Source organism: Xyrauchen texanus, chromosome 32 (genome assembly GCF_025860055.1).
Source record: "Xyrauchen texanus isolate HMW12.3.18 chromosome 32, RBS_HiC_50CHRs, whole genome shotgun sequence".
Lineage (NCBI taxonomy): Eukaryota > Metazoa > Chordata > Actinopteri > Cypriniformes > Catostomidae > Xyrauchen > Xyrauchen texanus.
In genome coordinates, this window is record NC_068307.1 from 7,418,014 (window position 1) to 7,444,579 (window position 26,566).

Sequence of the window (26,566 nt, forward strand, 5' to 3'; positions counted from 1 at the left end):
TTCCACATACTTTTATGCCGCTTGTACAAAGACTATTTAAAGCGTTCCAATGATGGCGGATGAGTTGATTGACATGCATTGAAAATTGCTGCCGGAAGCGTTCCAAAGATGGCCGCCGAGTGGACTGACTTGCCTCGAGAGACTTTGGCTTGTATCCATTGAAAGTAGCTGCCTGAAAGCGTTCCAAAGATGGTGGCCGATTGGACTGACTTGCCTTGAAAACCGCTTTGGCTTGTAGCCATTGAAAATAGTTGCCTGAAAATGTTCCAAAGATGACCGTCGAGTGGACTGACTTGCCTTAAAAGATGGCACCAGGTTGGCCAAGAGAAACCATCTTAAACCAGCAAAGACCAGCCAACCAGCTTTGGCTGGCTTTAGCAGGTCTTTTCAGTTGGGAGTCTATTTAACAGTATGCAATGTTAAAAATGTAAAACTGCAGAATGTTAAATTGTTGTCACATGACCTCAATTATTGTTGCATGCTTAAAGTAATAGTTCACCCAAGAGTGAAAATGATCTAATCATTTACTCACCCTCATACCATCCCAGATGTGAATGACTTTCTTTATTCTGCTTAACACCAACTAAGATTTTTAGAAGAATATTTCAGCTCTATAGGCCCACACAATGCAAGTGAATGGTGGCCAGAACTTTGAAGGTCCAAAAAGCACATAAAGGCAGCATAAAAGTAATCCATACGAATCCATTGGTTAATTTCATATCTTCAGAAGGGATACGATAGGTGTGGGTGACAAACAGATCAATATCTAAGTCCTTCTTTATTACTATACATTCTCCTCCCAGCCCAGTAGGCGGCAATATACACAAATAATGGAAATCTTTTACTTTATAGTAAAAAGGACTATAATAATGTATATAGTATATATAGTATAAAAGGACTGTAATATTGATCTGATTCTCTTTCTCATTCTAAATAATGACCCTACCTTCATATGCTGGTCAGACGTTCCCAATTGTTGAATGTAAACATCTTATTTACGTGCTGTTTGATCCTGGTTTATCAGTGAATGTCCCATTCTTGGGACCTTTGTGTTAAAAATAATAATAATAATAATTAACAAATGTGGAGAAAAGAGATGGTGGTAACACTTCAAACTAAATTCTTCAGTAAAGGCTTATAATATTTTCGATTATGTTTCATGTTATTTGTGCTATTGCAGGTTTTTGATTAAATAAACCTAATTATAATCCTAAATACAGAAAAACGTTTGTCTTTTTGTAACAATTACGGTTTGATATAAATAACAAATCCAAACATTTCCATGGCATCCGTGGTCATAAAACTATTGATTTCTGAATGATCACCAGTCACCGTGGCTTCCCAAGTCGGGAACTTGCAAAATAAATCTGGACTTTTCAATATTATTTTCTGACTTTAATTATGTTCACGTGCAATTGCCCAGTGGCAAACTTGAATTTCTGATTTATGTGATAGCACATGAAGGCATGGTAGGTCATTCAGGTATTCCATGCATAAAGAAAATTCACATGCTATGTACAGTATACATACTAAATACTGCTTAAATAGTAAGGTAGTATGCTGTACCATACATAGGCTCACTGATTTCTGCAAAGTGATGTACTGATTTCAAAGTTAATACTCATTTTGTCAGGATTTTATTAAATAATTTTTTATTCAACATGCATTCAATACATTTCCTCAGTGTTGTTTTGTATCTGAAGATAAAGACATACAACATTCATCTAGGCTAAGTATGCCTACTTTACACCTGAGTTAAACTGTCTGGTCATGCTGTAATATTACTGTAACTGCTTCTTGAAATAAATACTGCAAGCTTCTGGTGTTGTGGGTTAAACTAAGTGTTATTTGACCTAGCAAATTCAGGAAGAACGATGAGTAGATCAGCAGACCAATACAACGTATATGTGGAAGCTGCATGAAACTAAAATTATATGAATGTCAGTCTCTAAAACTAAAGGAGATTTTGTCATCATTTTTATTTATTTAGTCATCTGTAGTCCCTACAAGTCCATATCATATGTTTCTTTTAAAATCAATACCTCAAGGGGAGTTTAAGGAAACATGAATAAAATAGATATCTCTATAAGTGGGTCGATAACACTATACAACAAGAGTCCATTTGTTAACATTTTACAATTTAATGTTGTATACATTAACATTTATAAACTAAAATGAACCAGGATTAATAAATGCATTGTTCATTATACTAAATGCATTAACTAATGTAAACAAATGGAACCTAATTGTAAAGTTTTACCTTTGACTCTAAGAGAAAATGTGTTTTTATTACAAATTGACATTGTTTTCTTTTTTTTTATTTTCATTTTTGGTAATATATTATAAAATATAAAGATCATGATTAAAGGTGCTGTAAGCGATTTTCTTTTTCATGGAAAGGTATGCATAATAATGTCCTACTTCCCGAAATATATTAATGAAAAAAGTGTTGTGAGATATCTCACCTGTCTCTATGACAGCTCTGTGTCTACGCACTCTGACCCTTTCTTCCTGGCATTTATTTTGCTTGTTTTCATGGTATTGTACCTGCAGCAAATTATTGTGGCTTAATGCCATTTTTATGCCATGTTGCTCATAACAGTTATCAGTTGAGGGTGCTATTTTGCTGCTGTTGCTTCTGACAACTTTTGCTACTCTATGTCGGTCTCAGTTAAAATAAAACTCATTTGGACTCTTTAGAGTGCAGGGTTATGGAAACAGGGGGGCGTGGCTAATCCAGCGGCTCAGATGATGGAGATTCTAGAATGGCTAATATCACTTACAGAACCTTTAAGTATACTGGATATTGCCTATTATAAGGATTGAACACAAGACACTTAAATACATTTATTATGAAACAAAGTTATGGCACATTTTTAAAAGCAAAAAAAGAGTCGTCTCAACAGTAGCTGTGGTCTTTGACAACACCAAACACCAATTGATCTACTTCCATAATGTCACTTTCCATCCATTATACCAGTCTTATTTGATCATATAATCTATAGGGTAAAGAGACTATAGAGCTGATTGGTAAATCATGTGACGCTCTGAAGTTGATTGTTGAAATGGTTTGTCCGATTCCATGTACATTTGGAACAAATGCTGGTGCAGGAATTGTTCTTCTGTTTTTCTTTCTCCAAAGGGAGTCTATTTGTACAGGCTTCTTCCTTGTGAATTTACCTGTAATTTCAAATCAACTGGTGATGCAGTGGTAACCAGGAAAAAGGGACAAATATTTTTCCGCTTCATAGCTGATATGACAGTTCCACATAAGGTATCCATTGATCCTGTAATTTATGTACATATTGTACACATCAATATTTCAGCACCATTCACACTCGTACTCTTGTATCATTACAAATGTGACAAAAACGACCACATCCTTTGGTGACTTGTTCGTTTTAAGTTGCAAACTGTGATTTAGCAAATGCAAGAGTTTGCTTGAAAGACAGTGTCTTGATCATCTTCTCAGATTGGTTGTAGCAGGACGCATGTCTCAAAAGCCTTGGTAACCTGGAAATAAATCTATGGAGAACATTTTAGAGGCTGTGAGACCTGATCAAGTACAAATCAAATTGAAGACCATTTCAATAAGAAAATTAAAATAAAAAAAGCATATGATTCAGTAGCATAATTTTCACGCACATTCAAACTGAGGGGGCACATACTGCAAGTTGCAACATCCAAAAATCCAAAGAATCTTTGATTATTTAGTTTTGTCTAAAAATCTGTTGCAAAATGTATCCATATTCATGTCTAAATTTGGGTAGTCGAATCAAGCTGCACTTTCTGAAGAACATTTGTTTGAAGAGGTAGGTTACCCTGTCATAATTTTCCAATCTTGCATCACTTGAAACTCATTTATTAACACAAAAGATGATATTTATAATATGCCTTGCTCTTTTGCATAAAACGAAAGTGCACTGTGATAACTGGCTGTCAAGCTCACTCACAATTTTTCTTGCTTTACTAAAATTGTTTGGTTAGGTACTTGCATGCTGAATATAAAGGTTACCACTAGACTAACAAGTCTTTATCGCCTTTTTCATTATAACAATAACTAAATATAGTAGGGCACAACGGGGCTAAAGATCCCCCAGGGTAAAATACACTTTTGATTACATTTTCTCACAAAATGCCAAACAGCAACAAAAACTACCACAGTACTTTCATTAAAACCTGTTTGTCAGAATACACTGGAAAATTGTCCTGATCCATGATACAGAAGCCCTGAACTGAAATGTGGAAAAAAAAAATTATGGTGAAAAAAATTAATAAATAGTGTCTCAGTTCCTTCCTGAGCCTAAGTCTTAAATGTTTTTCTCTCTTCAAAATAAATAAATACAAATTGAAATAAGTAATAAATATATTATTCAACTATATAGCAACAGAGAAAGCATTAAAAGCATAAGATTACATGTTTACTGATAATGGCACCTGGTGGCCATGGTTGGTACTGCATGCCTTTTTCTGAAGAGAGAAATTATTATTTATTTTTTAATGTAAGACTTAGGCTCAGGAAGGAATGAGACAAAAAAAAAAAAATCACCGTTATATATATTTTTCCACCTTGCAGTTCAGGGCTTCCGTACCATGACATCATTGCGTGCAATGTCTAAAGTTTGATTTTTATTTTTTTAATATGTTGCAAATGTATGTAGCCAATATTTATATTGAGACAAAATACTTATTTTGCATTTTCAGTTTTGTTCAAGGTGATTAAATCAAAGGTTTTTTAATGTACTCAAAAAAAGTATTTTTGCATGTTGTTTATTTTACTTAATTAAATTGAACTAAAGCGAAACATTTCTAGAACTTTTTGTTACAACGACATTATTGCATTCAATCCAATTCAATTAGTAAAATTTAAGTTTACTTAAGTGTGGACTTCATAAATACCTTTTGTAGCATTAATGAAAATGGGCAGGGGATTTCCATTTTCCAGCATGCCTTGCATGGGACTGGATGGGGTGAGCATACTACAGGTCAAAAGATTTGAAACACTTACTCATTCTTTATAATATATATATATATTTTTTTTTTTTACATTTTAGAATAATATTAAAGTCATCAAAACTATGGAATAACATAAATGGAACTTTGGGAATTATGTTGTGACTAAACAAAATCCAAAATAAATCAAAGCTGTGTTATATTTTAGCATCTTCATAGTAGTCACACTTTGCTTAGAATTTGCAGACATGCACTCTTGACATTTTCTCAACCAACGTCTTGAGGTATCACCATGGGGTGCTTTTTAAACAGTATTGAATGAGTTCCCATCTATGTTGGGCACTTATTAGCTGCTTTTCTTTATTATTTGGTCCAAGTCATCAATTTCCAAAACTTTTTTTAATATATTTTAGTTTTATTATGAAATAAATAAATATGTTGGCACAATTATATTTTGGTCTTCAAACATTTAAGCATACACCTTCATATCAAAAGATTTTTAAGATCATTAGAAACATTTCAGTCAAGTGTTTCAAAACTTTTGACCGGTAGTGTATGTTGAAATTAATTGTTATTTTATGCATTTTTGATGCAAATGCATTTAATGTTTAATGTTCTGTTTTATTTATTTATTTTTATTTTTATTATTATTATTAGTTTATAGAATAATTGTGATGTCATTAAATGCCAAATGTGTTTGAAATGAACAGGAAATGGTTAACTTTTCTGAAGTGGTTATTTTGAATAAGTATTATGCTAATTTGTTACTAAAAAGCATTTTACTGTCTAAAAAAATATTTGTATTAGTTGACAAATTTTCCCCAGTAACTATTGTCACTATATTTACACAGTATCACTTTAACCCCCAAATGGTCATTTTACCCCAAGGTTACTCTTTTTTTTTTTTTTTTTTTTTAATCAAAACAACCTTCCGTTATTATTTATTTTTCACACAAATTATGTTGCTTCATCAATATTCAATAAAAAGTCAAATAAATAAAACGTTTTTTTTTTTTCAATCTTGGTACACTTTGTGACCAGAAAAAAAGCCAATCTTTCTTAAGGTGTACTTTTAGCCCAGGTACGCCCTACTAGATTAAGTTGTTTTGTGAGTTTGTTATTGTCTTTGTTCATTATGCCTTCAGCAGGGTTTTAAAAAATTGTTTTGATGCAAAGGACTTCCAAAATATGATAGTAGCTAGCTATATATTTTAATGTATAAAGCCCCATTTATATTGTGTAAGAAAAATAGTAAGTGTGATATTATAAAGACGTATTGTTTACCAAATCCCACTGGGGTTCCAAGACCCCTGGCCTAGGGCACAAATTGAGCCGTGAGCACCACTGTTGCCCCCTCAAATAAAAACTTGAATGACGCCATTGTTTAGTACAGGTTGTTGATGGGCTGCAAAGTCAAAACAATTCGTTTACCTCTTTTACTGGGATCTATCTGGTTCAATTTTGGTCTCTCCGTTCTGTTTGTCATTGGATTTCTGCGAGAGATGAGTGGAGACGGTGGCCGCCTGAGCCACGGCTTTGAAGCTACGCTTGCGTTTTTGAACATTCTGTTCTGGATGGAAGATGATCACATAGACTTTGGGGATGTACAGCATTCCCAGGGACACCGTGGCACTCAAGCTCATAGACACAGTCAGTGTGGTTGTCTGAATGAACATCTGGTTGAGGACGGAAAAAGATTAAGAGGTAATGTTCAGCGTGCTCTGGGCCGTGACCTATCACATGATGTAGATGAACCGTCAGGGTTTAAATGCTGAGATATCACTCCACATTATGCATGTATACTCTCTGTTGACTGTCACAGGGATAATGTTGAGAGATCAATTCATTTTTTTGGAGATCAGTGTAATAATGTAATGTAATAACTATTACTGTGAGACAATGGGCCGTGAAATCAAATGATTCCATTAGTACTTCTATGTTATTCGAATAATTCTATTCTGTGTAAGAGCCACATTGCATACCGAATAGTAGGGTTCAAAAGTCACACTGAAAATGAAATGAATGAAAATGTAGAGAATTTAAAAACAAGGAACGCCAAAAAATTGATATAAGTGTTTACGATTGTGCTCTATTTCTAGGTCACTTATAAAATAAGTAAATCTGTAACATTGACCTTGTTAACACCTTTGTTCAAAAGATCAGATGCACAAAAAACACTCTTCTGAATGCTCTCAAATCATGCTGGGACAAAATAAATCATGATGTTTTGAACAAACTTGTTTAGTCCATGGACAATTGGACTTTTGAACACCACTGTATAATCTTCACTGATGTTCAGCAGCTAATTAGAGCCAGAAGAATAAACCCTTAGAGGCAATAACTGATGCATCATGTTTATAGGCATGTGAGTCATTTATATATGACAACTGCCGAACACGCAAACACAATGTTGATTTATAATATATAAATACCATAATAGCCTATGGAGACCTCTGACATTTCATGAGATTATACAAAGCTAATGCTGGTAACAAAATAAAGACTGCTTGAAGTCTCCTGCAATATACAACTAAAGTGCCTTTACAGAAATGTTACAAAAGGCCAACTCACATCTTACTGTAATATGATGTTTAACTATATATGAAGAAAATAATAATAAAAAAAATGTAATATCCAGGGAATTATAAAGCTGCACAAATTAGACTTTAAAATTCAAGCTCAATATGGTAACATGTAAGATAACAGTACACAACAATACATTGGCTAAATGGTCCAATTTTAGACTTTGTAGCCCCTGCATGCACTTGGGCATGTCTGGTCTCTTTATCTTGTGTGCTTTTCTTTTCATTTAAAAGAACTAAAAAGACTTGAGCACTTGAGGGGCAAGAGCTTTGTGGTTGACCGGTCACTAAAAGACCTCTCTATTAGTCAGAGTATACTTTCCATTTTTAAATCCCTCTGCTTTGTAAGCAAAACCATCCCCCACAGGATGAAGAGACATGGAAAATTGAATGACTAAATGCATGAAGTGTGGCTACAGTAGCATCTGAACAGTACACTTTTAGGCTAACAAAAAACTGTTTTGCAATTAAATAGGAATTATGTTAAAGGCATAGTTCACCCAGAAATAACATCACACCCTCATATGGCTCAAACCAGTATGACTTTCTTTCCTAAGCAGACTGCAAAAGGTGGATTTTTGAAGAATTGTATTTTCCATATAATGAAAGTGCGTCAAAATCTTTGTGTGTAGTTCTTCCAAAAAGTATAATTCTCTCATCATTTACTCACCCTCATGCCATCCCAGATGTGTATTATTTTCTTTCTTCTGCTGAACACAAATTATGATTTTAGATGAATATTTAATTTCTGTAGGTCCTCACAATGCAAGTGAATGGGTGCCATAAGTTTGATGCTTGAAAAAGTAATAAAAGTAATCTATAAAACTCGAGTGGTTAAATCCATATCTTCTGAAGCGACATGATAGGTCAATATTTAAGGCAATTTTTGCTAGAAAAAACTCCCTTCCCAGAAGTGGGGCATATGCATGAACAATGTGAATCACCACAAACAAAAGAATGTAAAAGTGAAAGTTAAAGAGGAGATTAACTGTGCAACAAGGAGAATTTATATTAAAAATGGACTCAAATATTGATCTGTTCTGACCAAATTGCCTCTGAAGACAGTCATATGGATTACTTTTATGCTAACCTATGGGATTTTTGGAGCTTCAAAATTTTGGCTACCATCTACGGACCAAAAGAGCTGTGGAATTCTTCTAAAAATCGTTATTTGTGGTCTGTTGATGAAACAAAGTCATAAACATCTTGGATGGCATAAGGGTGAGTAAAAATGTAATCTTTTAATCACACACACACACACACACACACACACACACAAAAGTGGTCCATAAAGCATATGCATTATATACCATGTCTTCTGAAGTCATACGATAGCTTTGTATGAGGAACAGACCGAAATGTATAATCTTCCCCTCTTGTGGGCTGTAAATTGGTGACTGGATCATTTAGTCAGAGTTGAACTAGAGAACTGGATCGGTTTGTTTCGATTCATGAATGATACACTTTCAGTATTGTTTTGTGAACTGGATCAATAGCCTTAAAAAAGATCAGCCTCCAAAGAATGGAGAGTGAAAGATCAGGCAGATGTCAAGATTTTCAGTGAATAACTGTTAAATGTTGGTCTGTTCCTTGCACAAAGCTATTGGATGACTTCAGAAGACTTGAACTGTAATGCACCTTTTGTGTTTCACTCAAGAAAGAAAATCATATGGATTTCAGTGTGAGAAAATAATGAGTTTGAATTTTTTTCTGGTTTCTGATATCTGATTATTGTTTTAATGGTAACACATTACAATAAGGTTGTATTTGTTACCATAGGTTCAATCATGAAAAATTAGCATGTTAATGTAGGTATGACATATTGATAGGATGTTGGTCTTGGCGGACTAGACCTGCTGCGCTCCTGCTGCGGAAGTATGGAGACTTGCTACTACTACAAAATACACAGACATACTGAGTTAAGCATGTGGACATGCTATTGCTGCTGCACAATTACAAAAACACAAGACAGGCTGCATCAAGCATCTATGACATGTTGCTGCACAATTAGACATAAATACACCCCTCCGCCACCCACCCCAAAAAACTAAAACAAACAAAGAAGCTGCATAACCCCCTTAACAAGCAGATCTACCGCCAAGACTTGTGTACTGCTGCTGCTCTGAAGAGCCATGGGCACTGAGTGTATGCTAGCTAGGTGTGCCTTGACCTGCTTGGCCAAATGGTATAACACTCATGAACTAAATCTAAATGTGTGCCTGGGCCTGTTTAGCTGAAAGGCTTAAACGGCTAGTGACTTGACTCATATTGAGTATCTGGACCAGGAAAGCCCAGAGCTAATTTAACTGATGACTTAGCCTAGCTATGTGCTATGGACGTATTTGAACTACTAACCTAAGATAGCAATGTGTGCCAGTGCCTGATAAGTCTACGGCTTATCTTGATAAAGGCACACTTCTATGTGTCATGGCCTAAAGCAAACCTTTGCATGCAAGCTAATAGAAGAAAAAGCCCCAGCAACCACTTGAGCAAATAGCGGTTTCAGAGATAACTCTTGCAGCATACTAAGCAAATTTAAATGTGTCAAAGAGAGAGTATGCAAGTTGTTTGGCTACCCAATTACACATCAAAGTACCAATCAGCTTGCACCATTCAGAGTTGCATGACTTAGCCATTTATCAACACTATTTAACATGAACTAACAATGAACAATACTTGTTCTTTATCCTCTTATTTTTCTCTCTCTCTCTCTCTCTCTCTCTCTCTCTCTCTCTCTCTATATATATATATATGTACATGTATGATTCGTTTTAGTTTTTCTATGCAAAGAGAATGATTGACCTTGACTGTTCTATGTAGATAACAGTATATGAATCTTCATCTATAACTTTATTAAAAAATTACCTTTTCTGTGGATTGTGCTGTGCCGAAGAATATGGGTACAAAGGCCAACCAGACGATACAGGTGGTGTACATGGTGAAGCCGATGGGTTTGGCCTCATTGAAGTTCTCGGGAACCCCCCTGCTCTTGATGGCATAGACTGTGCATGTGACCATCAGCCCCATACTGTAGCTCAGACAGCCGATCAGAGAGAGATCTGACATGTCACATTTCAGGATCCCACGCGCAAACTCGGGATTGGGGGGACGCAACTCTTCAAAGTCGATATTGGTGTGAGGAGGAACCACTCCAAACCAAATGAAAACACTCAGGAGCTGTGATCAAAGAAAGGTCATAAAGGAAAAATTGTACAATATCGATGTCTTCGCACAATGGTCTTTGAGATCACAATCCACTGTTAAGAATAAAATTCAAACCTAATACGTCTCTAGATAATAATGTGTGTGCGTGACTATTAATGAAGGACTGTAAAGATAAGAGCTTTCAGAGGATTTACTGCACCTCTGTGCTATACTTAAAATCTTTCATCCATCTTAAATTATTCAATGCAAAAAGGTCCATGAACAAAAATGCCTTTGAGACCTAAAGCACAGTAGCTGCAGAGAATAAAGGGGTTCCATTTAGACATACAGAACACATCTGCATTGTTCATTTAGTACTGATTATTCACCAAAGAATGAATTCATACTCTACTTAAACTTTGTTTTGTAGATTAATTTGGCAAACTTTATAATGATCAAGAAATGTAAGATTAATGTTTGAAAATCTCCCATTGACTTACACTGATAAAATGTTCAGCTTTTACAATCTTACCAACTGCAATGACATCATTGGAAAATTTTCATTATGGATTTAATCTATTTGCATGCAATATTTTGACTAGTCTTTTTTCTTGCATCTATACATTTATTAAAAATAATAATTATTGTTACAAATTATAAAAATGTTTTTAGCGCCTATAAGGGTAGCTTTTCAAGGTACTTTACATAGTAAAACAAGATATAAATATCTTAAACATACAAAATATAAACATGTCCAGCCACTATATTAGAAGTAACAATCACGTTAAATCTAAGCTTACCCAAAACTAAAAAAAGATGAATTGTTACTATCCTTATGTAATTTGCTTTAGTTACTCCTATTTCAAAACAGGATTCTTAAAGGGATAGTTCAATTAAAACTGAAAATTACATCATCATTCATTGACCTTTATGTTGTTCCAAACCCGTATGACTTTCTTTTTCCAGTATGATAGCCTTAGTCCTCTTTTTTTCCATTAAATGAAAGTGAATGGTGACTGAGGCATTCCATCTAATATCTCCTTTTGTTGGTTTGGAATGAGTAAATGATGACAAAATCTTCATTTTTGGGTGAACTATTCCTTTAATGATTAAAGTTACTGTTCCTCGTGGCTTAGCAACATACACACACACCTGTACTGAGATCAGAATAAAGGTGATGATCAGCTGAGACGTGGGGCTGATAAACTTTGGCGGTGTGACAGATTTTTTCCCCTGCTCGAAGATTCTGTAGATTCGATTTGTTTTGGTGAGCATGGCAGAATAACTAATGCACATTCCCAGCCCCAAAAGCAGCCTGCGGAAGGCGCACACCACGGCGCCCGGCTCGGCGATCATGAGGAACGTTATGAGATATATGAGGAAGATGCCCGTCAGAAGAACATAGCTGAGCTCACGGCCTGAAGCCCGCACGATGGGGGTGTCGTTGAAGCGAATGAATGTGATGATGACTCCAGATGTAGCGAGGATGCCCAGCACGGCAAGAAATACCGGGATGATGGCCCATGGAGAGCTCCACTCCAGTTTTATGATGGGAGTAGGTCTGCAGCCGGTGCGGTTCAGGGTGGGCCGCATATCAAAGGGGCAGGTGTCACAGTTAAACTCGTCCAATAGGTACTGATAGCCATCACATAATTCACAGTGCCAGCAACACGGCACTCCCTTTACCATCCTCTTTCTCTCTCCAGATTCACAGGGGAAACTGCAAACAGAGTCTGGAACCTGTTTATCCCCTCCAGACCACTGCATGTCTTCAGCCTTAGAGAAAGAGACACAAGTATTTCAAGAACAAGCATTTGAATTGGTCGTAAACAACCAAGGAGCTTAATATGCTTACATTGAGCCGTAAGTGGTTAGTCCACTGGCCGATGATTCTATATCCCGGGTTGGTGGAATTGGAAAGCTGGTACTGGAAGATATCGTATCGTCCTGGGGCATCACCATTCTCATTAAACATCACACCTGTACCAGCGCTGCCTTCAGAGTAAACAGAGACAAGGGATCTGATGCTCAGAATCACTTGGTATTATTTCAAATGCAGTTATTCTGATAGAAACAGTCCACCGCAAGGGTATACAATTGTATAACTGCTAAACCAATACTTTTCCTTTATTAAGTTTATTCATAAGCTTCTTCACATCATTGTTCTTTTTGGCTTTATTTTTAATTTATTTGAATTTTTTTGCAAAGGCCAGAGAGAATTTCCCCAGCTCTTTGGGAAACAACTTTGAAAGTGACTTGTCAATATCAAAGGCTCCTTAAAAGACAAAATGGTGTTGCAATTGAAAGAAATTCACACAGTTGCTCAGTTTGGAGAACAAAGGTGAATTCCATCTGCATCCCCTCCGTAAACCAAAGTAAATAAGAGTTAAAGAATCAAACAAGACATGAGAGCATCGCCGTTCATGAGGGGAAAGTTCTCAACACTGCCTGTTTTGCTCATTGCCCCTCTGGCACTCAAAACCAAAGGACTGCGTGGTTTTCCACTGTGCAAAAACTGAATAGCTGTGCTTTTCATAGAAATCTCTAAGGACTGAAAGACTGAGTGACAAAAAGAAAAGGGATTTTTACTGAGAAATAGGGGAAATGCCCCTTGTGTTTGGAGAGAGGCTACCTTGGGGGGAAAAAACTAAGACAAGGAAAGAGAGAGAGAAGGGATGTGGGGAGTTAAAACTAATCTGTGCACTGCTGCATTGTGCATTAGCAGATCTCCTCAGGCTGGTTTGAGTGCTAACCTCCTCTCACAGCACTCTCTGACTAACCCAAGGGACTAAAAGCCCTCCTTAGAAATAGCAGCTTCGGTGTTGTCCTTTCCCCTCCAAGAGAAACTTCTCTTCGCCTATTTTCACCTGTCAGTCTTGCTGTATTGGCAAAACCCTAAATGGTCTATTTCGGCCAAAGCACGTTTATTGTCTCAGGCACATTCCACACTTTAACAGAGGAATAAATCCTACAGTTGTTGCTGTGAGAACTTGTACTGCAACAGCTAATCGATCATGAAAACAATTGACAACAAATTTCATTATCGATTAATCGGAGATGTGCAGCGCACCACTGATCTATATAGATGTTGAAGCAGAAATAATCCAACTTAATTTGTTCAGTGCAAAAGAACTCTTAATTGTAAACACTTCAAAGATAATAAGCATACAGGCTAATGTATGCTTGTGCTGTTTGAAGCACTTGAGACTTGTTTCCCTCCAGTGAATAACTTACATTTTACTGCTATTTTCTCTCTTTTATAATGAAGGCGTTCATTTCTATTTCGCAAAACTGTTTGTCTTAACCACAAACGTGTCTCTGTGAAACTTCATCGAGCAAGCGGTCTGCAAAAATAGAACAGTTACGCTGTGACGTCAATTTGTAGGCGACCTCATCTCATTAATTTTCAATGAGTGCTGGCGACTTCCGGCAACAAGAGCTTAGGCGACCGTTGGTGACCGGATGTGGGCGTGTCCAGCGATGCGCCAAAGTTGAGAAATGTTTAACTTTATGCAAATGAAGAGCGACTTTCGGGAGCGACAGCCAATACACGAGAAGATGGTAGAGCTCACGTGATCCTAATATTTTAATATTAATATTAATTGTAAAGAAACAGTGCTGTTTAGACGCTCCATACACACCACTAGCGACCTAACCGCCAGTGACAAAGAAGCTGGCAGTGTGAACGCAGCTTAATTTACCATGGATTCCCTTACGATTTTCCTATGGGTTTTTATAATGGGTTTTTTCAACTTATGAGTAAAATAAGGTCTGTGGTACACATTACTTGACGAAACGTGGACATTTTGTTCTACAATATAAATTACACACAGTTATACCTCAGACGTGAATTTCGAAGCTGCCGTGTTTAAAAAAAAAAGTATGCTATTCAATACGGCTTCACAATTCACGTTTGAGGTATAACTGTGTGTAATTTATGCTGTAGAACAAAATGTCCACGTAAAACCACATTATAAAAACCGACAGGAAAATCCAGAGGGAATCCATGGTGAATTCTCTTCCGGGTTTGTGGACTACAACCTGAACAGCTCTGTTAAACCCATTGTTTGGACATCAAATTTAGGTTAACATGTAACCATAATTGAAATCCTACATATAGTGCAAGAAACAATATTTTAGAAGAACAGTAACTAGAAAGTATCTTCTATTTATAGAATAAAGACATAACATCTTATCATATAATTGAGTGGTTTAAATTATCCTGCTGTTGTTAAAAAGAGCATGTTTGTTCTTTTTAACTACATGTAATTTAAATAGTAAGATTTATTTTTGAAAACATTTTGTACATCATATATATATATATATATATATATATATATATATATATATATATATATATATATATATATTTATATTACTTTTGTATTTGCTTAATCAAATGAATAATAAATTATCAAAGTAGTTAGTTTCAGCCCAACTGAGAACTTTTTAAAATTATATTACATACAATTAACTTAGCATGAATATTAGGTAGCTTTAAATACATCAAATATCTGTATCCCAGAAGACTCCTTAAAAATTGTAATTTTGACTTGTCCCACCATAGGTCTTGACTTTCTCAACTGTATCCAATATTTTTTGTTAAATTTATGGTAAAAAAGATAAATGAGTACAGTTGTGGTTGCCAGAAATTCAGAAATCTGCTTTGACTTTAAAATGTACTGTAAACCACCACAGTAACACATGTAGTAAAATGGAAAGCCAAATGAAAACTTAAATTTCATCAACATTGGCCCATCCAGGAGCAATGGCCAATAAACATGTTTGACATGTTTGTCACTCACACAAACACAAAACTCCATTAGAGTAACACACGTTACACTAAAATAATGCAGTAAATATTAACTTAATAACATCAAATGTTACATAAAACACCCCAAAGTACATATTTGATATCAAAATGTGATTTTAACAATAGTTTACCATAAAAGTAAATGTGTTCTCTTGTTCAACACACAGTAATACACATTTTCATTGTTAAATAAATCATAAATACTGTAAATTTACATCATTTATCTACATCCATTGTCTTTTTACATAAAATGCTATTTTTTATGAAAGTAACCGCCAGTTAACCAATAAGGTTTTTTCTATTTCAGTTAAAACTCATGGCCTTTTGCACCTTATGCGTGGAGAGTGCCCTGAAAAATGTTTGACCCTCGAAAAACTCTGAGGCAATTTAACACATCTCGTAAGAATACAACCCAATCCATTTATTGAAATTCTGACTTTTTCAAGGTCTCTATTTTTTCCTCTAGGTTTTATAATATATGTTCTCTGATATGCTCCAGTCGTGTCCTTGGGATGAGAAAAACACTCAGCTCACCATTAAAATTGACAGCACGGATGTATGTTAGCAGCATTCTTCCATCCACTGGATCCATTTTGTCACAAACACCCATGGCACCTGGGCAGAGGTCCATGTGCATGCTGTGGAGCGCGTGGGCCATGGCATACACCGCATCAATAACAAATTGCACCTTCCCTTCCTGCTCGTATGGTGAATCTCTGATGATTCGTTCCTCTCCTGACAGATCAAAACATCATGATAAGAATTGAAAAGCACAAGCTTTACTGACTGAATAATCCATTCAACCACACTTTATAGACTTTAGTCAGAGTAGATATAATATTTTAGGCTGATTTATCCCATGTTAACATTTTTCGCAGCTTAATATGCAGACTCAACTATATATAAACCATTTGTAGGTTGATTTCATTTAACAATGTGGTGCTATTAAAATATTCCTCTGTTTGTTTGAGTTGCCTGTCCAGTGAAAATGGCTTGACCAATGGTGTGATTTTGGGGAGGGACTGTCGGTTTGGACAACCAATGGAGAATAGAATTGAACAGAATAACCCATTGAACAGATTGAACATTTATCCATTAAAACCTTGTTTTAAATCACAAAAAATTCAATATGGCTTCCACCCAGACTAAGGTCTGTAGCCTACTCTAAGAACTGTATATAAGACAATTTAAATACTACCAGATTCATAATAGTCAAAGCAATCATATTGTAAAAATGATTATGAAAAAATATATATTCTCACCTGTGCATTTTCTTAGCTCGCCCTCCGATCTGATTCCTGGCCGTGTCAGTTTGCATTTGAAGTCATCCTCCCAGAACTCAGCGAACCAGATGTTCCTTCTGTTGTTTTCTAGAGATCTTGTGGTGAAGTACTGGTCAAATCCTGAGAAACAGGTGAAAAATGACATTCTACATACATAAAAAAGTGGTAACCTGCCATTTTTACCACGAGGATCTATTTTTACTTGATCTAACCCATAAAAATCTATTTATTTGTGTTACCTAATGAAGTCTGATTGATTAAGTCCATTTTTGGCTTAAAAAAAACGCCCTTTAAGCTTGGATGGGCGTATGAGAAAAAAAAGAATTGTAAAAATATTAATAACTACAGATTTGACCAATAAACATTTTATATTATATGAAAGCTTAGAAGCTCTACTTTACAATGCATGTAGGCATATGACCAAAACTGAGCAAGTGCTTTGAACAAGTGCAAATCAGAAGTTTTCCGTTTTGATAATATATGAAAAATGTTGAACTGTACCAGAGATTATTTAGCAGAGACGTGACGCTTCTATTAAAATGAATGGAAGAAATTGAAACGCTCAGCCAGTGAGCTCTGAGCACCCAACAGTCAACTGATGTAGATAGGAGGTCCCGCCTTACAGGTAAAAGAGACAATCACCTTTTAGATGCAGACATTGCCTGTCAATCAACTCTAGAACGCGCATGCGCATTAGCTATACAAGCTGGGAAAATTGTGTTTTTTAGTGTAATATGAGGTAAAGAATCACAGTTGATGATGCCAATATTGTCAGATTTGATTTCTCCAATCAAGTAGATAAGAGCTACACTAATATGACTGGAAATTGACTCCCGAGAGTGTTCCAAAGATGGCCAACAGTGGACTGACTTGCTAGAAGTAATTTGACTGCACATATTATTGTAATCGGTAAAATATCAAACTTATCAAATAGCCATGTGTCATATGTTGTTGGAAAGCTCTCAAAGAGTGGAATACAACCAGCCTATTTGTTTTAGTCACAGAAAACACCATAGAGAGTAATAGCTAAGTATATGTCTTTGATGTTTATGTTTCATGTGAACAGGTGTTGCTCATATGCCACATTTTTGCTTATAACTTCACAAAAAATAAACAGAACATAAAACATCACATGAATTTTTTTTAGAGGAGGCATTTATTTTAAACAAGCCCAAACAAAAGGTAATTGAATGCATAGATCATTAGATAATTGACACGAAGCACAATGTGCACATTGCACAGCATTTGGCAGTTGGGCTGAAAACAAGATGGCTTTCCTGGATCAGATGGGTCATCAGAAATTATGTAGCATCATGGAATGCTAAACCAATCTGATTGGGTTCAGATCAATGCAAAAAGTCATCCATATTTGGGCAGAGAGAGACATGTGAGAGACATTGGTAAATGTTACATATGGTCAACAGGGGATGGCGTGACACAGACTCAATGACAACTCAAATGGCACAGAACAAAACTCATTCTGCGAAATCTTATCACTAAAATCATATTTGCCTGCAATGCAAACCTTTAGTGACTGTTGTATTTGCATGTGTAATAAGTTCTTATGTACAATTATTATGTTTTATTTGTTTGGAGAGGCCTTTGAACATTGAACAAATTATATTTGTAATTTTATAACTATTGATTGCTTTGTTGAATCATTTTCTGTATTTTATAATGTATTAATGTTGTGAATTGTGCAAAAGTGTTATGAAGCACATATTTCTGTCACAAAACTGTTTGTCTTTACCACAAGCATGTCTCACTGATTCACTGAGCAAGCGAGCATAAGTGTTTTTCGGGGCCACCTTATTTACATACAGAGATATAATGTCAAATCATAAAAATGAGAAAAAACAACAACTTTTGGGCCAGTTTCTATGTAAAATGGATTTTATGTGTCGCTGTGCTTTTCTTCATATCCCATTTCTATCGTTGAGCCGTTTTGTGGCCCGTTCTGCATAATGTGGCGGCTTCAAAATGCCCGGTATGCCAGATTACCAATCCAGCCGTGCCCCTGGCATAATGTATTCCGGTTGGTCATATTAAAATCATATATCATCAATCATAAAACCAGTTTATTAAATGTTACCCCATAAACAATTTTAGGTTACATGACAAAATGTGTTTTGCAGTGTAGTTGGTTTCAGATGGAGTGTAACATGTCACACAGCAAGACATGTCAACTCCCAAAAGTATTTCATGTCAACCACCCATTTATATTATTCATCAGTTAAACAGAAACTTCTAGTATATTCCATGTGGGTTTTTATGTTCTACAAACCATGAAACCTCCATTTGTTGATCTTTCTCTGGCCTGTGCTACTACAATGTAATTTTTTTCATACCCTCAATTGATGCCCGCTTGGGTAGGATGGTGACCGCACCCTCAGCCACGTCCTCCTGGTTCAGGATGGGTGAGCTCTTTGCTCCCCAACTATCAGAACCCACAAACAAGAAGTGACCTGTAAGATTGGCTTTCTTTGCTGCTTCCAGGACACGCCTGTAGTAGATGAACACAGAAAACCCTCTATAATTATCAGTAAAAAAGGATTAATCATTGTAAAAAATATAATTATAAATAATTCTATGGTTTGTTGATTTGTTACACATACAATTAAAAAGTACAAAAAGTAACCGAACGAAATTCCACTAAATAGTCTCTTTCATTTCTCACTGAACAGTTTCTAGAAATAAGGATATTTCACTATCTCAATTGATCAGTTCCTTAACCACCTATAAACCCCTTCCAAAGCCATATATCCTGCTTCAGAGAGATATTGAGGCTCCTCACTTGATGTCATCTTCATTAGCGAAGATAATAACCCCTCTGGCATTAGATGTCTCCATTAGCCTTTTGATGATCTTGTCAAACTCTCCTGGTCTGGGCTCCCTAGGAATTTTAATGGACTGGGCGATGCAAAGACCACCTTAATAAAACAAATTAAAATGATGGCTAGTTTCAAATGGACTCTTGAGTACAATCATAAGAACTCAAATATGCATTCAAGATTCATACAAAGTGTACAGAATGTTAAATATACAACCAAAGCCCATCTATATAGTTTGATGTAGATTAAATAAAATGTAGACTAGATTTCATCTTAAGTACTAAATTTGGACCATGAAATATATGCAATTGGTGTGTTGAAATGTAAAAGAATGGTAACACTGTACAATAAGTTTGTACACTGCCTATAGAAAATCATCATACCCCTTTGGAATAATTACATCCTGAAATCAAAGAAGTTTTATTTACAAATTTTGCCTTACACTATTCAAGTAACAAAAAAAGGCAACAGTTCCAAAACTGATAAAAGATGAAAAAGTAGAATAATAGGGTTTGAAAACTGATCACACCCCTGGATTTAGTACTTAGTAGAGCACTCTGTTTGATATGTCTCTACTAACTAAGTTTGGGGAATATTTGCCCAGTCTTGCAAAATTGCTCAAGTTCAGTCAAGTTGCAGTGTGAGTGGCAATGGACTGCTCTCTTCAAGTCCATCCACAGGTTTTCTACTGGATTTAGGTCACTTGGCCCCTCAAAGACTTTGACCTTCCTATCCTTTAGCCACTGCGTTGTTGTTGTTTTTTTTGACTGTGTTTTCAGGGTCATCTTCATTTGTCGAGAAGTGGGCCACAGACTTTCCTCAATTATTTGGATGTAGATGGCAGCATCCATTTTCCCTTTAATCCTGAGCAATTGCCCAGTACCCGGTGGCTGTGGTTCAGTTGGTAGAGAGGGTCGGCCACTAATCGCAGGGTTGGTGGTTTGAATCCCGGCCTACATGACTCCACATGCCGAAGTGTCCTTGGGCAAGACACTGAACCCCAAGTTGCTCCCAATGGCAGGCTAGCACCTTACATAGCAGCTCTGCCGCCATTGGTGTATGAATGTGTGTGTGAATGGGTGAATGAGACGCAGTGTAAATCGCTCTGAATACCGTTAAGGCTTAAAAAGGCGCTATATAAGTGCAGACCCGCTGACGAGGAACACCCCCACAATATAATGTTGCCATAAAAACGTTTCTCACATGGCATCAGAATCCTCCAAGTGTTTTTTTTTACGCAAAGTGCAAACAAGACGAAGCATGGCACTTTTTCAGAAGAGGCTTCTTGGGAAGCTTGGGAGATTGTGGTCAAATGGACAGACCAATAATATGAGCCATAAGGGCTTGTAAATCCTTCAAAGTTAAATGGTCTGCACTTATATAGGGCCTTTTTAACCTTAGTGGTATTCAAAGTGGTATTTACACTTCATCTCATTCACCCATTCACAAACACATTCACACACCAATGATGGTAGTGTTGCCATGCAAGGCACTAGCAACTTGGGGTTCAGTGTCTTGCCCAAGGACACTTCGGCATGTGGAGACGTGTGGGCTGGGAATCGAACCACCAACCCTGTGATTAGTGGACAACCCGCTCTACCACCTGAGCCACAGCCGCCCTAAGTTGCCTACGTTTTTTGTGGTGCCATCCACTTCTTAATAATGCTCTGAACAGTACTCAGAGGGATAGAAACCTTTGAAATCTTTTTGTACACTTCTCCAAACAGTTTTATCCCAGAGCCCTTTTGAAAGCACCTTTTCAACTATGGTGAATTGTTGAATCAGTAGTGAACATGCACTACTGATAATGGAATCCTCATGGAATAGATGGTTTTATTCTGAAGTCATCGAAACTACTCCACTTTATGTCAGGTGGGGGCCAGTTAGCTAAAGGTGATTTGTTGCACCTGAGCATGTTTGTAATGGTTAATTTTAGGGGGTGGTCATTAACCAGGTATTTTACTAATTCATTTTAAATAATTGTTCAAAATGTTTTAACATGTTATTTTCACTTTGATGTTGAAGGTTGTAATGTGCTACAGCTGAAAAGGTTAGTTTGAATTTATTTGAATTTCCAGGGTGTAATGTGACAAATTATAAGGATTTTGACATGGTATGATGACTTTCTGTTGACACTGTGTATAGTTGAAGTTAAAATAGTTAACTTTTACAGCATTTGTTACTCTTCTTATATGTTAATTTCTACACATACTAATAAATGTTTTAAATATAACGTGAAACAGCATTTATTAATCTTATCAAATGTACATTTCTACACAAACTAATATTAATTTTTTACATTTAAAGTTGTATATGTTAACATTAGTTAATGCAATATGAACTAACATGAACAAACAATGAACAATAGTATTTTGATCAATTAAAATTAAGCATGATTGGTTAATGCAGTGAAAATATATTGATCAATGCTTGTTAGATAACTAATGCATTAGCTAATGTTGATGAATAGAATGTTACTGAACCTAAGTGTTTCCAACAGAACATTAAAGTTGATGTTTCTTTACCTGCTTCCCTGGATATCTGAAGAAAAGCATCTACACCGCTTTCTCCATAGTTCCCTTCAGATGCTAGAGTGGAAACGTAGTTCCACCCCATCGCTTTGACGATGTCCACCATCGCCTGGGCCTGAAAGGAATCGGGTGGCACGACTCGAGAGAAGAAGTCGTAACGATTGTTGTCACTAAGCTCAGGTGCTGTGGAAGCATAGCTGATCTGAGGTATCTGCGACACAATGGGTAAAGAAAACATCAATGACATTAATGTGCCCTATCCACATGAACTGTTTTACATTTATGTATTTGGAAGACACTTTTATCATGAAAATTATGGGACAAGATTTTATTTATGGGTGAACTTTAACACATAGCTTCAGCTATAGCCCCATGTGTGCTGTAGCACATTAAAATCCTGGTGAAATACAGATGGTATGCACTACCACAGTAAAAAGCATTTGTTTGTAAAAAAAAAAAAAAAAAAAAAAAGATGAGAAGATTAATTTACTGTTGGGCTACTTTCTTAATGACCCAGTTGATGTCATTGGGCTTGGCTTTTGCACGACTAATGTTTGCCCAGCCTGTGTGGCTTAATGAAATGTTCTTTAAAGAAGAGGGCGAGAGGACAGGGAGGAAAAGGTGGATGCAGAACGGAGAAGGCGAGAAGAGGCAGAGGACCATTTGACAGATTATCTGGAAGGATTAGAGGGGTTTTAGTCAAATTATGTTAAGCACAGAGGGAGAGAGACAGAGATCAAGAGACAAGGTTGCCATTTCTCAGCCATAAGCCATACAATATATTTAATTCTACTGGCTCACTTGCTACGGGAGATTTAACCGCTCCTCCCCCATCATGCAACATGTATATGTTACAGTCTTTTGCAGTTTGACCCACCCATCTACAAGTGTTTCTGTAGCTCAAACATGGCAGACTGGAGCTAGCAATACTAAGGTTGTGGGTTTGATTTCCCAGGCAAAGCACATAGTGATAAAAATATACATTGAATGCACTGAAAATCACTTTGGATAAAAGCATCTGCAAAATGCATTAATGTAAAAGTGTAGTTGAGATAAAATCATTTAGAAAGTCCTTCAGTGTGACATGCTATACTTTATCTAAAACTATTATAAATAGCATTTTGCTAATTATTTTATGGCCTCAAATTCATTAAAAGACTACACTGAATATTTGTACTTTTAAAAATGTATACTGCACTGTATACTGCAAAAGTGCAAAACTTAAAAGAATTGGTGACATGTCACAATACTTAAAAAATAAACTTTTCCTTATACATTTATTTAAATCTAATCCTAAAATCTTATTTGCACCAACAATTACTCAAATATTCCCATGACCATCCAGGCACTTGTTACATCTTTCATGAGAAACAACAACAGTCAAAGTTCGCAAAAGCGTTCCACATTTGATTTACAATTTAATCCCATATCACTAAGTTTAATGCAAATATGCAATGGAAAAGACATGGATGCTGAAGGATGTTGCAAACAGATTTTAGTCTCAGATACTAATTTGTTGCTATGCACCATAAGCATTACATCCTGCGAGCCTTTCCACACATGAGTCATGTCAACATTGGCAGCAGTCACGGCAAGCATTTCCAAGAAGTGTTTTGTGAGTGTTAGGCATATGTTTCCGGAGCATCTCGGGGGGGGGCTCTGTGATTCTCTGTGATTTTCAAAATCAATGGTTGCATTTCAGATGAGCTGTATGTTAGCACTGGTTCACCGCAGGGGTGTATCTTGAGCCCCCTATTGTTCACATTGTATACTCATGACCTTGAAGCTTCCAATGCTAATAATGTGATAATCAAATATGCAGATGATACAACAATCATTGGGCTGATCAGTTTAAATGATGAATTTCATTATCGTGGGGAGGTGGAGAAGGTTGTTCAATGGAGTAAGGAAAACAACTTGCTTTTGAACACTTCAAAAACGTGTGAACTTGTTATTGATTTTGGTCACAATAGAAATCAGGTGCCTATTACTATCGATGATTCAAATGTGCAGATTATTGAGAAATGTAAATTTTTGGGTGTGACTCTTTCTCATGATTTGAACTGGAGCTCAAATACAAATAACATTGCTATATCAGATCGATAGATGACATGATTGACCAATCAGAAGCACATTGCACTTACAATGGAAGTGAATGGGGACAATATTTGGAGAGTTTAAAGGCAGAAATGAGAAACTTATAATTTTATAAAAGTACTACATACATTTTTCTGTTAAAACTTGTGTATTATTTGAGCTGTAAAGTTGTTTAAATTGTACATTTTAGAGTTTTCGGGTTTATAGCATTACGTCATGATGGCAATAACGGTGTAACATTTTATTTAACTTCACACAGAAAAGGTTAGTAAGCGATTTTATTACACTAAAATCATAACACAGATTGATCATGTCTTGTGAATATGCTTTTGAAACAGTGAGTATTTTAATGTTTACGGATTGGCCCCCTTCAATTCCATTGTAAGTGCCTCACTGTAACCCGGATTGTTTTTAACTTATATGGTTACAAAGAAACTTTCTGTCTCACAAAGAACAAAAAAGGAGATATTTAGCTGGATATCCAAGCTTCTCTTTTCCATTCAGTAAAAAAGTAAATTACAATTTAATTTAAATTCAATGTAATTTGTAATGTATTTCGTTAGATTACTCAAAGTCAGTAACATAATATAAATACTTGGATTACTTCTTCAGCACTGGTAGATTTTTTCACATGTTTTGTCAATAAAAATAAAAAATTAAAATACATTCTCTGAAAAACATAAATATCTTATGCAGTGTTGTTTCTAAAACAATCTTGTTTTAAGGATTTTTAGATATTTTTACAGAAAAACAATACAAATACAAACATTCTCATCAAGAATAAGACTTTTGCCCTAAAATCAAAGGTCTTACTAGAGAAAAAAACTATTATCTAATGTGAATTTTCTTGCTTAAAAAATATGATCATCCCTGGTAACACTAGAAATAGCATTTTAGCTTAGCGTAAAGCTAAATGTTCACATGACAATTTACACAAGGTTTATTTCTATTTCTGCCACTCAAAACATACTTCAATCTTACTTCTCTGTCTGCTCATATGAATGTAACACATCATAAGAAAGTGTTTCACTGCATTCTAATGCTCATTGGATCGCATGATTTATATGGATAAATGTTTTCCAACTGAACAGATAAATATTAATATTAAATGAAACTAATGACAAAAAGTAATCTCTTCAGTAATCGAAATACTTTTTGAACATAACTGTATTCTGATTACCAATGATTTAAATAGTAACTGTAGTGGAATACAGTTACTTATATTATTGTGTTTTAAATACGTAATCCTGTTACATGTATTTCTTTACTCCCCAGCCCTGATGGTGATCAAAGCCTTCCCTGATCCTCACCCACTTACGACGTTTGGAAAAGAGAAGCTTTCTGGGCATTTTGATAAAATCTCCTTTTGTGTTCGACACAAGGATTTGAACAACATGAGTAAATGATGACAGAATTTTAGGGTGAACTGTCCCTTTAAATCATCCTTCTTATGTTTTGTGAGTAACATGATGGTTAGACACTCTGTGCGACTTTAAAAGAGACTTAAATGCTTGCCACACATAAATGTTTGCTATCTATCCCTCTAGATCTGTGTGCTACAAGGGCCCACACTCATTTAGTTAAAGCTGCAGAACAGAAGCTGCCTATAGCTGATAACAGGGCGAATGGCATTTCTCTGGCCGCATGCTCGATTTTCCGTCAGAAGTCTGAGCTGGTGAGAAAGCTTTAATGGAGAGCGGATTCTCCATATTTCTGTACTTAAAATCTGCCCTCCTCAGTTCCCATCAACTAACTCAGTGAAGAACATGGATATGAACCATTTGTAAGGATGGTGAAAATGGATAGAGCATAAATTGTGAGAGTTCAAGATGAAAGTGTTTTTTATAGTCTTATTAATCATGTAACTGAAGCACTGCTGTATGTCCATATCAGAGGAAAATTGTTTTGCTCAGAGCAGTGTTTTCTGCACTACAGCTGAATCTCCAGCGCCACGGCAAAATAAGTAATATTTTACCCGAGTAGTGAGCTTGAAGTCTGAATTGAATATGATTAAACAAAAAGAGCGCATTCCACGAAACAACGGAAAAACAACACATCTTTTGTGTTATGTTTACTGGCTGCACTAAACCAACATGCTAACATGGGAAGTTGGCATGTTGTTTCCAAGAGTTCCATCAGACAAAACGCAGGATGATTGGAATTATCAGAATCAGAATGAGAGAATGAACTGATTACAAATGAAGAGAAACTGTTGTATTTGGCATTAGTCCCATCCTACGGTTCAGTGATCAGATACTTGCATGAACCATATCCTGTCAGAGGCGATGATGGCAGGGGAGCTGTGTTACCCCCACCCAGGACATGACCTAAA

At 36.0% G+C, this 26,566-nt stretch overlaps 1 protein-coding gene across 1 annotated transcript in view; it reads right to left on the reverse strand.

The window, feature by feature from the left end:
* Positions 1-3,053: 3,053 nt before the first annotated feature.
* Positions 3,054-26,566, reverse strand: part of LOC127626034 (metabotropic glutamate receptor 6-like) — a 33,883-nt gene continuing 10,370 nt past the window's right edge. Inside the window, exons 3-12 of the mRNA XM_052101543.1 lie at positions 22,132-22,348; positions 19,570-19,705; positions 19,124-19,278; positions 16,755-16,895; positions 16,027-16,227; positions 12,535-12,674; positions 11,832-12,455; positions 10,401-10,712; positions 6,385-6,629; positions 3,054-3,525 (exon numbers count right to left, since the gene is read on the reverse strand). Coding sequence (XP_051957503.1) covers positions 6,390-6,629; positions 10,401-10,712; positions 11,832-12,455; positions 12,535-12,674; positions 16,027-16,227; positions 16,755-16,895; positions 19,124-19,278; positions 19,570-19,705; positions 22,132-22,348 — 2,166 coding nt within the window. The 3' untranslated portion in view covers positions 3,054-3,525; positions 6,385-6,389. The remainder of the gene's footprint in view (positions 3,526-6,384; positions 6,630-10,400; positions 10,713-11,831; positions 12,456-12,534; positions 12,675-16,026; positions 16,228-16,754; positions 16,896-19,123; positions 19,279-19,569; positions 19,706-22,131; positions 22,349-26,566) is intronic.